The sequence below is a fragment of the Dryobates pubescens genome, chromosome 5 (genome assembly GCF_014839835.1).
Source record: "Dryobates pubescens isolate bDryPub1 chromosome 5, bDryPub1.pri, whole genome shotgun sequence".
Lineage (NCBI taxonomy): Eukaryota > Metazoa > Chordata > Aves > Piciformes > Picidae > Dryobates > Dryobates pubescens.
Window position 1 is genome coordinate 8,051,953 of NC_071616.1, and position 17,316 is coordinate 8,069,268.

The 17,316-nt window shown below is 38.6% G+C and overlaps 1 protein-coding gene across 1 annotated transcript in view; it reads right to left on the reverse strand.

Annotated features, from left to right (window-relative positions):
• The window catches only part of TTBK2 (tau tubulin kinase 2), a 109,062-nt gene that overhangs the window by 22,054 nt on the left and 69,692 nt on the right, over positions 1 to 17,316 (reverse strand). The window contains 5 exon segments of the mRNA XM_054161527.1: positions 188 to 404; positions 1,935 to 2,092; positions 4,840 to 4,965; positions 6,862 to 6,954; positions 7,570 to 7,635. Coding sequence (XP_054017502.1) covers positions 188 to 404; positions 1,935 to 2,092; positions 4,840 to 4,965; positions 6,862 to 6,954; positions 7,570 to 7,635 — 660 coding nt within the window.

Sequence of the window (17,316 nt, forward strand, 5' to 3'; positions counted from 1 at the left end):
GTTGTCTGCTTGTTCCAGTATGTAAATTGCTCTAATAAAATGGGTTAGCTCTACCATAAATCTTGTTTTCTTAGATCATTCTGGCTAATCAGTATTAGTAAGATTGCATTATTAATCCTATCTTATGTGCACTATGAGGACAGGAAGCTCTTCAAAGATGGTCTCCTCAATGCAGATTTTTAAGTACCTTGCAGATCCCTTGTTTTATCTTGTTCCTATTTGCATCCATTTCTTCCCAAACATCTTTTTCCTGAGGACGCTGGTGCCCAGGGGATCCAGGCAGTTTCTCTGGTGAGACTCCAACTGGAATACCATTCTCTCCATCACTGAGCTGTTCATCAGGGAACACTTCATCTGTGTTTTCACGCAGCAAATCTCCTGGGATAGGTGTGGCATTGGCAATGCTGTAAAGGGAGTTTTGAAAAAGAATTCAGAAAGGTAAAAATGTTGAGGCTGTGTTAAAAGAAATAAACAATCACAAGCAAAAGCACGCCTCTGTAGAAAAGTAAATCTTAAAATTCATTTAGCATAAAAACTACTACTTCCTGGCCTTCACAGTCTGTGTTTCTTTAATTTAGGCACATAACAAAAGCTGTAAATCATAAAACAATCACATAAAAGCTGGGGATTTTAACATTTGCAAAGCAGCTTCTGAGAAAATTTGCTAGCCATCATAACCAGGCTCAACTTTGCTCCTGAATCTTCCACATAGGCTTTTCTAGACAAAAGAATTAACAACCACTTTTATAATAGATTCCTTCTCCTCAAGATTTGGTAGAATAACAAAATAAAGTCTGTGAGGAAGATAGACCATTCAGCAAACTAAATGCAGTTTTAATATTTTTTCTTATCCAAGTGCTGTTTTGGTCCAATTATTAATAATCAAAGCATAAACATAATACTAATAAGACAGTGCATTTTAATTATGTTCTGTAGTCCCACTGACTTGAGCCTATGTGGGGCTAAGAGGTGCAGTTCAGTGTCTGAAACTGAAGCAATGATATTCCTAAAAAGTGAATGATCAGAAAGTCCATTAAAAGTCATTCCTTTACAGTCACCAGAATTGTTAAGTGCAGCCAAGACAGTCTTTATCAATAACTCTGTCGTGATGCTAAGCATGATAATGGGTCTGAATCATATGCAAAATCTCTGACAACTTCAGTGTGTTCAACAGTGCACACTGTGCACTTGTGTAATATTAACACAGTTAATGCCTTGACTGACATTTAACACTTCTTCTTTTTTAATTACCTTGAAATAATGGCAATTTAATACATTGTACATGAAATTCAGCTGATTTGCAGCTTCACTACACTGTCAAAACTCCCATGACACAACCTTCATGCCTCTTAGATAAAAAGCTGAACTACTCACGGCCTGGAACAGGCAGAGTCTTCCTCCTCACCCACATACATCTCTTATAGCTCGCTGAGATGAGTATGGTTATTACTACACATCACATCTCCTCCAACATACTTAATTACAGAAGGTGTCAAAGACAACATTAACTATTATTTTAAACATGACCAAAACAAAATTTCCTATAAAGATCCATTGGTTTTTCAAAGTTATAAAGGAACTGCAGCTAGTAGTTTACTCCAAGGTACAGAAAACAATGGGGTTTGTTTCCAAGCAGTTAAACTCAGGACACATTTAGTTCCACAAAATATGATTTAACAAAGAAGGGACTAGCAAATTTACATGCAACTTCCTGAGCTACTACCTTTTATTGCTATAAATTTATGACTGCAGCACTGATCTTTCAGGATACTATAAACAGGAACCCTAAAAAAGGAAATACTTCAAATGATTCCAAACCTCCACTACTCTCTTAATTCAAAATCTTGCAAAAAACCCCCAACCTAAATTATGGAGATAATTTTCCTTTGGTTGACTGTGGCTGCTTTTTAATTGACCCCAATGTGCAGACATACCCAATTGCAGCTGGAGTAAGACGAGTGTGTAACTGGGGTGTGGTTGAAGTAGTTGTTGTTGTCAGAGAGCCATCAGTTCCACTCTTCTCCCAGTCAAAAGGGTCACTTTCAATAACCCCAAATGTTTTCATGCTGTTGTCAAACACTGACATGAGAAGCTAAGAATGAAGAAAGAAGTTAGTAGCTTTCATTTCTAATACTTTAACATGTGTCATCTTTGGTTTTGACTGACAATTTTCCAAAAGCCAGGACACAGTTCTCATGTTCCAAGGTTTCAAAGTCAATAGAATAGAATAGAATAGAATAGAATAGAATAGAATAGACCAGACCAGACCAGACCAGACCAGGTTGGAAGAGACCTTCAACATAGTGTCCAACCCATCAACCAATCCAGCCCACCTAAACAACTAACCCATGGCACCAAGCACCCCATCAAGTCTCCTCCTGAACACCTCCAATGCCAGTGACTCCACAACCACCCCGGGCAGCCCATTCCAATGGGCAATCACTCTCTCTGTATAGAACTTCTTCCTAACATCCAGCCTAAACCTCCCCTGGCGCAGCCTGAGGCTGTGTCCTCTTGTTCTGGTGCTGGCTGCCTGGGAGAAGAGACCAACCTCCACCTGTCTACAACCTCCCTTCAGGTAGTTCAAGTTATGTGACATTCTATTTTTAAAAAAACCCCACCACTCACATCTGTGTTTTCATCAGTACATAGAGGCAAAGATACACCATAGGCTTCCATGAAAAGACACACACACACATCAGCATGACTACAGGGATGCAGAATAGTATCCAACTGCTCCCCAGTAGAGAGGGAAATATATTCAGTAGCTCCATTAGAAACCAAGGAAATTAATGACCAATATGCAAGGAAGAAGACTGATCTGCTACTTCATACAGTTCTGTTATTTAGAACCATGCATCATTTACTTTGATGCTGACATTCATCCCACAGAAATGTCACACTGGAAGCTTTCCACCCTCGTTTTATGCTATGAAAATCATCCAGAACAATTTGTGTCCATGACAGAGAAAATGCATCTACCTCCCTCGCCCTGTGGAAAAGAATTTGTCTCATTCTAGTCACTGGTGGGAAGGTTGTGTCCACAGCACATCATTGCTTACTTTGTAATGTCTCTAAAAATAAATTTTAAAAAACCTGAAGCCACCACTTTTTCCCCCAAAAGCTAAAACTGTAGTTTTCTTTCATTCTTCCAGTTTAAGATGTTGATTTTTTCTCTCTAGCCTCCTTTAAAAAAACATTCCCTTGGGCAAGTTAAAACAAATGGGAAGCTTGGATCATTTTTTTTTTCCTATAAAGTGGCCATATCCATTTTGTCCTTACTCTCAAGAATCTTTTCTGTGCCACCCATCCCACTCAGTTCTGAAACCCTACAGAACTGCATAGAGCTATAATTCGCTCTTTGTCCCCTCCATACTCTCCTTTATTCTCTTCTTCTTCTAAACCATATGCAGCCTCTCTAAAGTAATTTTAGGGTCACTTTCCTTTAAATCTTTTCTATAATTTCTGCTATAATACAAATAAGAATTCAAATGCTTCATGATGTCAGGAGGGTGGAACAAAGTGTGCATAAATACCAGAACAAAATAAACACACCTGACATCATGAACATTTTAGACTGTAATCTCTTCAAATCAGGGATCCTGACCATTCTTGTTCAGTCCCTAACCATAAACACTAACAAAGAAGGATACATATCAAAGGTATGAATAACAGTGCTTGTTGTGGTAGGGCCAAATGGGCCCAGCACAAACCCAGACAGGCCCCAACATGTCTGGGTAAACAAGTCTCCTTTTGGGGTAAGAGCACATGGACTGGCCACTGCTTCTCCCCGACCAGGTCTATGTTTCTGCCTTTTATGGCCACAGCCTGACGGAGTCCCTTTTCATAGGGTTACTATTTGCTGGCTTCAGTTGGCCTATTGGCCCAATTGAATCTTGGGCAAGTGATAAATACAGGCTAGTTTGTAGTCGCCTTGCCTTGTCTGCTTGGACCTGCCTTGCTTTAATTTGCCTTGCCTAGACTGCCTTGCCTCAAGTTGCCTGGTCCAAAACCTAGGATAGAAGCCACAAGCCTCCTCACTGCAAATTTGTCATGTTTGATCAATTTGATCAGTTTGTTTGACCAGTTCAAATTCTCCCCCAGTTTGAGAGACTGAAAAAAGTCTCTGCCTCTTCCTCCCTTCCTGAGCATTCCTCTGCTGCTTTCCACATACTAGTACAGAATAAAGTTCTATCATTGAGTTTTATTTCTTGTTAAATCATGGGTCAACACTTAGTGAATGAGGCACATTCTAGAGCATGTTCTCTTGACACCTATTACCTTATCACCAAGCTGAAGCTGTCCATTTCAGCAGGCAATACTCTCTTAAATAAAGTAAAATTATTAGTTTTCTGGTTATCTCTGTAGGCAGTAATTCAGTCTTAAAAAGCCACCACAGCTGCAGGGTGTGCTTTAGCTGTATGGATTGTAGGTGCTGTGCTCCAGGCTTTGGAAAACTGCCAGAATGGCTATCACTGAGCAAACAACCTGATCAATTTAACTTAGCACCCACTGGAGGCTAGGAGGACATCACTCAATCCTAACAGAATACCAACTGCAACACAACTGCCAGCTGTTTTTAGAAACTTAACTGCTTTACTCTTCCCAAATGGGGGGAAGGGGAAGGAGGGGGAATCATTACAAAAAAAAAAAAAAAAAAAAATCACATCTTTGAACTGCAAAGTTGCTGTGGCACTAGATGGTCATTAAAATAACTTCCTGGTGGCACAATCCATAATCACTGCCAAGACTACACAATGAAATCAAAGGAAACCAAAGATGAAACAGCATAAAATTCTGCTACTTAAAAATCAGAAAGACAAGAGTCCAAATGCTTACCTGGTAGTCAGGCTTTGTAAAGTAATCTAAATTAGAAATGTGTTCCAGAAAGACATTAAATTCTTGAGGAAGATGTTTCAACATAAGTCGGTGCTCGTACCTTTCCTTAATGGAGCCCACTTGCTCCTAGGAGTAAATAACACAATAAACATTAACACACTGTCATTCTGTGCTATGACATACTCACCTTCTATCTTACAGCCATTCAATACACCACTTGCCAGAAAGATGGGCAAGTACACCACACTGAACAGTAGTGAGGAAGGCCATTCTGCATCAGATAGCAAGATAAAAGTTTCTGTCATTGCCCTCAGTGCAACAAGCCAAATAATGTACAAACTTCACATTCAATATGAAAAGCTATTGAATTTTCTGCTGTGTTTGAATGCTGCCTGATAGCAAGAAATGTCATTAGGCACTCCAATCCTTCTAAAAAGAATGTGTTAAGGATTTAAATATCTTCTTGCATCACCTGAAGTTCAGTTACTTTTTGCTACATTGTGTATGACTAGTAAATCCTGTTTAGTGTAAGATGAGTACATGAAACCTGAAATGCTACCTTACCACACTGTCATCTACCAATGTGTGAGTCACATCAGAGAGGAATGTTGTTGCAATCTAATTTCAAAGGAAGTTGAAAGGAGCAATAATCAGCTAACTGGATGTTGTTTCTTTGTATACCTCACCTACCATATGTGACTAAAGGCACTACTGCATACTGAGTATTCGCTTTTCTTCACCAGCAAGTAAGAAATGCCTATTTTGTTCAGTGTCTTCATCAATGGCCTGGGCAAAGGCATGGCACGTACTCGCAAGCAAGTTCACTGATTGTATGAAACTGGGGGTGTGGCAGACACACTGGAAGGCTGTGCTGCCATCCAACCAGACCTGGACAGGCTGGAGAGCTGAGAAAAGGTGAACCTCATGAGGTTCAGTAAGGACAAATGCAGAGTCCTGCACCTGGGGAGGAATAACACCAGGCACCAGTACAGACTAGGGGCCATCCTGCTGCAAAGCAGCTCCGTGGAGAAAGACCTTGGAGTCCTAGTGGAAAGCAAGTTCTCCATGGGACAGCAATGTGCCCTTGAGGCCAAGAGGGCACCCTAGGGTGCATTAATTAAAGTGTGTCCAGCAGGACTAGGGAGGCTCTCTTCCCCCTCTACTCTGCCCTGCTGAGACCACACCTGGAGTACTGTGCCCAGTTTTAGGCTCCCCAGTTCACGACGGACAGGAATCTGCTGAAGAGAGTCCAACAGAGAGCTACAAGGGTGACTGTTGGACATGAACATCTCTCCTATGAAGAAAGACTGGGAGAACTGGGGCTGTTTAGTCTGGAGAAGGCTTGAGAGGGGCTCTTATCAACACCTGTAACTACCTGAGGAGTGGGTGTCAAGATGAAGGTGATAGTCTTTTTTTGGTTCTGCCCATTGATATGACAAGGAACAACAGGTACAAGCTAGAACACAGAAGGTTCCACCTCAACACAAGGAGACACTTCTTTATGGTGAGGGTGATGGAGCACTGGAGCAGGCTGTCCAGAGAGGTTGTGGAGTCTCCTTCTCCTTTCAAAACCCTGGATGCATTCCTGTGCAGCCTGCCCTAGGTGATCCTGCTTTGGCAAGAGGATTGGACTTGATCTCTAGAGGTCCCTTCTAGCCCCTAATATTCTGTGATTCTGTGATTTCAAAAATAAAAGCAATAAGAAATTCTAAGTGTGTGATAAGGGTAATCAAAATGTACTCAAAGAGAAAACAGAAAAATGCAGTATGGGACATGCTTATACTTACTTTTGCCTTGTAAAATGTCTGCAGACTAGAAGGGCAATCCAATTCCTGCCTAGAATAGTTTGTAAAACTTGTTTGCTATTTACAGCATGACACTGGCAATGAGGACTAACACTAGAAACCACTGGAAAATGTCATGTTACAATTCATGAACCATAGTGGAATCTTCATCGCAGCATTCACTTGCAATGAAGATGTAAATCTCTCTCATGCTCTTGGGTTTCACTTCTGGGTTTACCTTATCTTTTATTTTTCTCCAAGGCAGTTGACCAACCACAAATTCCACCAACATGTAGAACAGGGACCAAAGGTCATCATGCCGACCCATTTCCTGTGGGGGGAAAACAAAACAAAACAAAACAAAATTATTCTAATGTATGTCACAAATACCCAGATGACAAAAAGGAAGGGTGATTCTTTACTGCTCTGGAGACAAATTAATACATATAAAAAGTAATGTAATCAGCACTGCAAAACAAGTTCATACAATTCAGTCCAGCAACTACTTTAAGTAGAAACATAGAAGTAAATTTCCAAAGATATAGAGGAAGAAAACAGAAACTGAAGTGTGTTAAAATAATGTTGTAAATCTCCATACCCCAATATAGGGCTGTTTATCCCAATTTCAGTTTCTACTGAATACTATGAATTTTATAAAACTCAGAAACTTCACCTTCTTAATTGATCAAGATACAATACAACACACCAAAGGTAGCAAGTTACAATACAACACACCAAAGGTAACTATTAAAAGCCACTATTATTGCTACAAGAAGAATGTCCTTATCCTACAGCAAAGTATATTGTCCTTTCCCAAAATTCATAAGTATCAATTTGTACATAATAAACACACACATAAGAACACAAAAAAGGAAGTCAATAGCAACTGCACTACTGACTGCTTTCAGCTACACGATATGGATCTGATACAGACTAGGGTACTCACTCTGTTTCGATGAGCATTGATTGATGCATATCGTACTGTTCCTCGAAACCCAGCAACAGCTCGTGGCTGTCAAAGAATAGAGAAAGGAAAAGATTCTCATTGCCAGAAATAAATCAGGTGAGTGTTTAAGCTGGCACCTACAAAGTGAGTATGGAGTCACAACAAATACCATCAGAGACTTTTTGTCCTATTTTAATTTACCGTGTTTCCACAAGCTCTCAATGGAAATAAGCAAGCACCACAAAGCAATACATGTCTTCAGGCATCTCTTTGTGTAAGTTTGTGTTGTCCACAAGCATGAAGTCCTGTTTAACTCATCACTCAAAAACCTATAGATCAGAACCATTCCTTTTTTCTCTAGTAATTAAATTATTTCTTGGTCTGAGTTTTTAAATTGTGACAAGATCTAAACCATAATGATTTCTTCCACTTGACTAAAATACAACAGTACTGTGTGGCATGAGCAGAAAACCAGCCACCTAGTGAAATGTGCCAGCAACAATGTCACTATCTTATTGTCTGAACTAGCAAACTATCAATTTTTTGAGAAATTCCAAAAGCAGGAAAAGCCACAGGTAAGTCTCAAGGCTGTGGCTGAGCAATACACAGCAAGGACTGCACTACAGGCACCAGTTAAAAATATTTCTGTCCTTTCTACTTTCTGAATACCAGCATTCCCTCCCTGACACTCTAGATACTGCACAATTGTAAATCAGCTGGTGGTTTATAATCACAGAGTATGTTTTCCCATCCTTCTTTCCTTCAACTAAAGCGTTACAAAGAATTCTATCATTTGCAATAGTCAGGATTACTACGTATTTGCATTATAAAAACCAGTAAGATCAAACTGTGGTTTGCCTAAGACAGAACTCCAATCCATGCCATCCCCTTAATGAATCATTCTATATAGACACAACTGCCAGAACTGCTAAATTTGCTTTATTTTATACAATCTTATTTTCCTAATCAATAATTCTCTTTGTTTCCTTTAACAGTAATGTGAGAATCTTGAATTAGCTTTCTCACATCTGACTTGTACTTAAAGGAGTATTGGCAATCTGTCTGCCGGCCCCAGACTCATGACAGTTGTTAAGACTTTGAAACATTTTGCACAATACATTGAAAAGTCTGGTCTGATACATAGATAAAAGTAACTGCAACACAACAATATTACTCTATTAAAATAAACCCCTTTGGCCTCTCTCCATCTCTCTCTCTCCATGTATATACATATATATATATAAAATTCCTTCCATATGGGTGTAATTTCTCCTTGTCCTCAAGAGACAGACATTACACTGAGAGCTGTCAGTTAAGTACACCAGGAGCTGCCATTACTGTCAGTAACCCTACCAATTAAACCCAGCAGGATTATGCAGCAACATCTTTAAAAAGGATTCAACAGCCCAAATAATCAATTTCTGCTAGAGTGGTATGATAAGAGCTGAACCAGTGTTAGTTGAGAAGGAGATTATTTTCCAGGATGCTCTTATCACAGACAAGATCTCAGATGCCATTCCATAAATCTTAGGTTTTGCACACTGGCATAATGTTTCAGTGGTGCTTGGAACACATTTTGTGTTCAGACAGGACGGACAATTGAGTTATTAGTAAGTACATCATATTCCATACCCTGCAATGAAGGATGAACACTATAGTTGCAGAAATTTCACAGTACCATGTAATTATAAAAATAATAGCCTGAAATGCTTTGGGACTGCTTATTTTCAGGAAAAAAAAAATACCTAAATATTCCAAAAAAGAAACATTTCCTAAAGGACTTCAGTCTCCTTTTTAGTACTTTGGAAGATTGGCAAACCATCCAATTAAGAATAACACAGCACCGCTGCCAAGGCAATCAAAACACAGGTAAATTTCTGAAAGGATGCAGTTTGACAAATAGCACTTCATCAGAAGGGGGCCAAGAGCTTAACTTTAAAACAACTGGAAATACAAATTCAGTAAATTCCAAGACTATGAAGTTTCAGAATATTAAACCAAAAGCTTCAGGTTCTGGTCTGGATGTTCAAAAGCAAGAACTACGCTTAGTTTTACTGAGTGTTTCCATTCTTCTGAGAATAATGAAAAATATAAAAGCAACAGTGAAATGAGGCTTATAGAATAGAATAGAATAGAATAGAATAGACCAGAGCAGGTTAGAAGAGACCTTCAAGATCATCGCGTCCACCTATCATCCAGCACCACCTAATCAACTATACCATGGCACCAAGCACCCCATCAAGTCTCCTCCTAAACACCCCCAAAGATGGCAACTCCACCACCTCCCCGGGCAGCCCATTCCAATGGGCAATCACACTCTCTATGAAGAATTCCTTCCTAACATCCATTCTAAACCACCCCTGGCACAGCTTTTATTCCTAGAGTAGCAACTCCAATTTCTAAGTAACACAAAAACATTACAGTTGCTTAACCAGGAAGGCTATCGTGACACTAACTACATGAATGAAGCCTCTACTATCTCAAATCAGGTTTGTCCATTTATGGACCTCCAAGCAGTTAGAAAACTTCCAAAACTTTTTCAGAGCTCTTCATGCATCTCACAATGGCTCATGCAGCAAAAGAGAAATACTGCAGGCAATAACAGCAGCTTCCTGAATGACTCACCACAATGTTTCAAATAAAACTCTTTTCTGCTATTATAACCATGCTAATTTGTTTTAAAACACCTCCAATTTTTTTTCCTGTGCTCACCTGTTACAAACTGAACAACAACAAAAAAAAACCCTAAAGCACTTTGCAGAAACATAGTTTATAGTATTGTCTTCCAGATGCCTTCCCTAAGAAGCCTGCTATCACAGCAACTGAGCTTCATTAAAGCAAAGTAGATTTCCTTGCTGAGAAAAAAAACACATCTTCATAGGAGCATTCTTCCTGTCATCACAGGTGACCTGTTAAGACAACCAAGAGAATCTACAGCATTTTATAGAGCCCTTAGATGTAAAGGGCATTTGTACTAAAGAGATAGTATGTCCTATCTTTCAATACAACTGTGAATTTCAACCCACCACAACACCCTTTATTAACATGGCTCACATTTGTGTTCCTTTCCATGGCAAATACCATAATTAACATTTTCCTGTCTTTTCAGGTAAATTTGGTGCTGGTGGTGTTTCTTATCAGTCATAGACTGGAAGCACCCACCATTTCCAGGTGCTACCTCAGTTGCAGGGACCCACCAACAGTCCACTCACCAGTGGGCTCCATTCATTGTCTCTTCCACATTTAACAGCTTTAGTTATCTATTTATTTATCACCCAATTTATTTATGGAAACTATCAGTGCCATGTTTTTTCCTTCAGAGAAGAGTAAGAAAGCTTTGCAATAGACAATTCTCAAACTGGCACAGGAAACCAAAGAAATTAGGTAAGAGCTCTTAGGAAAAAATAAATCCTACAAAACTTTGCCTCAAATCCCAGATATTAGATTAGTAGCAATGGCCACACAGATGGCAATGTTTATTAGAGTAAGGGATATAATTTCTAGGAAGACCAGATTTCTTCCATACTTGTATTTGACACAAAACAGATTGCTAGTCTTCTACAAAACTGTAACTTGTTTGCATCAGTTTAAAATAGTTTTTCCTAATAGAATTAGCTGAAGCACTGATCTGGAAGCCAGAGCTGTCTCAGATTTGATTGCTATCCCTAAATTCTTCAAATGTAAGTTAAAATAAATTATTTTGAAGATACATTCATATGAAGCAGAGCCAACAACTCTGAAGAAACTTTCTATGCACAGAGGTATTTTTTCATGTACCATTAGTTTTCTTCGAGGTGGCCCTGCCCTGGGAACATAGGACAATATCTTAGATAAACTACATGCAGGAAATTAAGAGTTCCTAAAAAAAAAAGTGAACTATTTCCTCTAAGCACAACAGGTTTGCCAATTCCTTAGAGAATATGCTCACAAACCTGCCTACCACTGTTATTTCTTTGGAGGGGCTGTGGAAGAGGAAAATCACACTCCCTAGTTTTGTCTACTATCTCTAGATAAATGCTCTCCGTTTATTGCTCTGAACAAGGCTGGAAATATTATGCAAAGCAAAAAGTTAGCTTCTTACTGCAGTCATGGAAACCAGACAATAAACATGAAAAAAACCCAGTAATTATTCTTCATATTATATCCAACACGCACCACCATTCCTTCTATTAGTCAGGCAATGACTCATAATTCTTAAGTGTCTTTAAGTTCTGGATTGAGGAACCAACACAAACAGTGAACACCACCTTCCTGGTGCTGCCTCCAAAGGCAAGTTCTCAAGTGTATAGGGGTGTGGGCAGAGAAGTAGCCACCTCCATTACTCTATCTCCATTTGTTAAAGGCAGAATTCTCCTTTCTTATCTTTTCTTTTGATAAAGTCAATTTTCTACCTCTTTTACCCAACAGGAATTTATTTCTGGGATTGGAACTGTACTCAGTTCCAGTTCTTTGGAACCTATTTTCATAACAAATGGCTTCAACAATGCACATTCTGATGCCCCTTAGCAATCTAATTTAATGCCTAGCATGTGCTAGCTCCAGTTTAAACTAAATGAAAAATTCAGGGATCATCTATGTAAGGAAAGAGCGAGCAGATGAAATACAGTTGGCATTACAAGACATTATACATCTCAATCAGTTTTCATGTATGGGCAGCTACTCAAACCAACACTTCTATCTCTCTACAGAAACCATGTCAGACATTAAAACCCAAGTACATGCACCTAGTACTCTTTATTGAACCCCTCCTAGAGTTGTCAGTATGATGCATTGTTTGGACTCAGATCTACCTAAATAGAAGCTGTGGTTTCCAAAAATTGATTGCAGCTGCCTGATCCCACACTACCTAGTTCCAGCAGAAGCTGGGTAACAAGCAGTGTTGACGTCTAACAGTACAATCAGATTTTGCTATTGAGGGATTTAACAACATGGTGACAAATTAAATTTTAACTCCAACTGCCTGTGCTATAAAGAGCATCTCCAAGGCAGCAATATTTGACACATGAACCAGCTCCTAAGATACTCAGTTCTCAACCTGGTGCCTTTACTTCACCAATGTGATACATGAGCTGAAAATGGCAATCGTTCCAAAGATGATTCACGAGCAGACAAAAAGTCTGGTGGGCTGGAAGTGGTAACAACCTACTAACTGTCTGTCACAAACCTGAACTTAATGCAGTGTAAAATATCACACAGGATAAATCTGCATTTACATTTTCGCTTTGCCCTGTGCAATCCTTCCTCTTCCTCCTAAACTGGGAGCTAAGACAGCAATTACTGTAAGACGACTGACTACCTACACAAACCAGCTAATGCACTGGCAGATAATTTCCCCAGACAGCAGAGTATCGTTTTACTGATCTCAGTAAGTATAGATTTTATGGTTGCTCTGCGTTATTGAAAGTCTTGTGTTCTTAGCAGAATGGAGAACTAAGGCCTTAATTTTTAACTGTTTTACACATATCATATTTAGTACTTATAATGATAATACCATAGAGTTACATCAATCCAGTAGTACTTATTTCAGTAGCAGACTTACTTTCAACTAAGACTAAGAAGCAAAATATCTCAAGCAAGCTGATATACATAAAAACCCACACTTTCCTCCTTCTCTTTCTCTTCTAATTCTCGTAACTATTCAAAACAAATTGTCATAACTCAGCAGAGAATTCAGTCCATAGCTCAGAAAGAATTAGCAGATAGTTTCTGTTTAGATTTTGGTTTGCTTCCATTTTCACAAGGAAATGAAATTTCGCTGGACCAAATCATCTGTGTTTTAAACAAACAGGACAGCTCTCAAAAGCATCCAGTTCCTGCAAGTTTAATGGAAATTGGTGATTAAAGATAGAGCCCAAATTAGCACCTTGACACAGAGGCAGACAGCTAAAGTTCAATTAAAATGGCTCACATCAATCTTAAGAGACACCAATCAGTTGGTCAATCACCATGTAATTTAGATGGCAAGTAAGCACATCTGCAGTCCCAAAACTGCAAGTTACATCCTGGTCAGAAAAGTTGGGTGTTGTATAAAGCTGAGAATATTAAGAAATGTGGAGGGCATGAAGGAAGCAGTACAGAAAACCATAGGAAATAAGCAAGTTTTACCATTCATAGAACAATTTGGGGTTTTTCAAAGATTAATATTGAATCTCAGTGGAAACACAATTTCTCAATTTTTTTTTAGAAGGACTGTTACAGCCCACTCCCCTGAGCTTCTATCAGTTCTATACAAAGTAAAGAAACTGCTGTATCAGAATATGGAATGGCTACACAGCACACAGGAATTTCTAACTAAAATTGTTCAATAATGTTTGGATACGGTATCGGTGTTCTGCACACTACACAAAAGGAGTAGGAAATACCAACAATACATCCCAATTAAGTCCTCTTCACATCTCAACTATTTATCAACATGTTTGATCTGGCAGGATATTAATAGATTGTGTATTCTTATTTTTTCATCCCAAACATCAGGTCACAGAGATTCTTCTTCTCAAAGAAATAATCACACATGATTTTCTCAAGTTTTTAACTTCATTTAATTACTGCAAGACTATTCCATAGAGATGTTACCAAATAATATCATACCATATGAAATTAATTTATCTATTCTTACTTGTGTTACCTTCTAAGTGAATTCATAATGCTGGGGGGTTTATCTTTTACATTAACTCACTACTTGCTGGTTTTGCCTTGCACTATCACACACGAGACACCAGTTGTCTGTCTCTAGAACACTGACTTCCTTCAGTTCTTCTCTGTCAATACTAGGATCATGTTCAGAGGATGCTAAAAATGCTAGATAGATACACTATAAGATTGTGCTTTAAATAATTTTGTTCTATGTCCTTGAAGCAAGCTATGACAGGCAAGCACAATAAATAGCGTTACACCAGTAGGTATAACAAAGCTCTATGTTTATAGCTGCCTACCACTATTACATCACATATTATATCCCTGTTAGGTATAGCACAGTTATGTAGTACTTCAAAAACTTTTTAAATGTAAAAATTCAGGTTTTTTAACATCTCTTGATTCATAAATAATGGTTACACAAACCTCCCCAAACTAAACCTCTTGTCTTCCCTGTATCACTAACTCAGAAATGGAGCCTGAAATGACCTGTGTCGTAATTCTCACACAGGTTTTTGCTTAGAAAACAAATAAATCAAAGGGTGCTTGGCTTAGTCTCTCCAGCAAATAGAGATTTCCATGTAGGACATTTTGACATAAAGGTCAAAACCTTCTTCAGTTTCTCTGGGATTTAAGAGGAACAAAAAGAAAAGGAAGGATGAATTAGGCTCCAGTCTTTGTTGACTTGGCTGTCACATGGGAAAGAATGAAGGTGTATGTATAGCCTCATTCTCAAATAACCTGTATGTCTGCATCTTGCCTTGAATAGCTTTGGTATTATATAATAATTCCTTGGCAAAACAACTGAGATTTATAAGGAAAATAAAAAGCTGCAATAATTCACCTTAGACTCTTCAACACAACTCCATTTACTGAAACAAAGATTTTTTTTTTCTTTAAAGTAGCTCATTTTTTAAAAAGCTATCAACTACAAACGCTTAGCTCAGAATTTTGAAGGCAATCTTGCAAACCACGTTTCCAAAAATACATTCAATGTAGTCTGCCTGATGCAGATTTAGTGGGGGGAAAAAAAAGCTGAAAACATAGCTTTAAAATACTTGTTCTTTAGAAATTGTTGTTGCTGTTGTTCTACAGTAGAAACATGCACCAAAATTAATCTTATAGACATGGAAAGACAGAAGTGAGCTGTGACAGGAACAGACACTCCTCACTATTTCTGATTCATTATTTATTTATACTAATACCTATTTTATAAAAAAGAATATACAGTAAATACTTTCCACCTCCCTTTTCAGGAGCTTAGTGAATTCTGTTTGGCAGCTGAATTATATCGCATCTCTCTCTATCGCTCCTTCCTTTATTCTTTTATTTTTATGCCATAATAGACTGCCTAGTTACAGACATTTCATCCTGGGAACTTCTCACACCATGTTTTACCATGCATAGGTGTCTGCTTTGTAACCATTAGCACTGAGGTGTCCCATACATTAAGAAAAACTCTCATGCCAGTGCTGAGGAGGAGAAGTGACTTTTCACTTCCCTGCTCCAAAACATTATACTGCAAGATAATGGTGTGTTCACTCAAAGAGATACCTTATCAAAGTTCTACTTTAAAGTATATCAATGTGTAAAACCCTCAGAGGACTATCATACAGATCTGCTTTCTCTATCATCCTTCCCATAATTTGAATCTTTAACAGTAAAGAGGAGAGGGGTAATGGTGTCCTAGGTCTGGTACAGCAGTAATGAAGAGAACCCTTCACTGAGCGTGAGCAGGTTTGCCCTGTGGGACCACTGAAGTGCTTCTTGTGCCCTGCTTAAACAGAGCCCTTGCTCTGTGTCACAGGGTGCCTTCAGGCTAAGCTTGAGAACACACACTGAGCTATTCAAGTTCTTGTGATTTTCAGAAACAGATTAGCAAAAGAGTAAAAGGGAAGGATAAACCAGGATTAACCTAAGGTTCAAATTCCACACTGCACCATATCATGTAGAGCACCTACAATTCAGAAATACTTCTCTGTCACATTCATCACCTGTGGCCCAGACAACATCGCCCTCACTACACAGTAGTGCAATTATAAGCAGAACATGACTCCAGTAAATGCTACTCATACAAGAGTGACAATTTAAAAAGGAGGCTAAAAAGAAGTTGGGGGGGTGGGGTGTGGATAAATTTTAGAGAAGTCTATGTAAGCTTCAGTGGTAAAATAATAAGAGCTACTGGCAACTTGAAGGTAAAAATGAAGTTAAGAAAAGCTCCAAAACTGTGTTGCAATTTGAAGTGACAACACCTGTTAAATATGAGACAGGCATTACACAGCTGAGGAAGATGAGAAGATTTCAACAGGAAAAATAATTATGGTATTAGTTGTTTAGGAGCATGCACATAAACCTCAACTTATCATAGCCATGTATAAAGTACTGTTACGAACTGAGAGAGATCACTACTGAGAAATGATAGCATAAGGTAAATGACACCAACCAAATGCTTCTCAACAGGATGAAACAATCTCTGAACAGTACATTTAACATAATGACATGGACCATTACCTCACAGCATCTGGCTTTCAACAATTTGGAAGAGAGGTCTTGTTAGTGCAGTTAACATATTTTAGCAAATTATTTACTTTAATGTGGAGCATTGTGAATTCAAACAGCTCCTTGGGTTTGGGTTTGGGTTTGGTTTTTTTCCTATTTGATTATGATCTCAGATAATCCACTGTCATTTAATACTCTTCTCATAAAATGTGTCCTAGTTGTCCCTGCATTTTGCTTTAATCTGTGTTACTCAAAGCAGAGAATGTATCAAGGAACTCCCTGTTTGCTAAATGAAACCCAAACCTGATAAATTTCACAGTCTTCTGGAGTTGACTGAAGTGCTGCTGGTAGTTTAAATTTAATAAGGGGTCTCAGTGTAATCCACACGCAATGTTCAGTAACAGTTCTGAAGCAACTTCCAGCTTATAGAGTGTGACCATTTTAGGCTGTGCCTTTAAGAAAGGGACAGTTGCTGGAACACTCTGGATGAATGTAATGAAAACAAAGATAAAGTATAAACGAATTTCATTGGTAGATTGGTAGAATGCAACTTTTAGTTCAGTTTGAATCTCTCTCAGTTCCAGTCTGTTCTGCCTTTTCAGCTTGTCTGCTTCT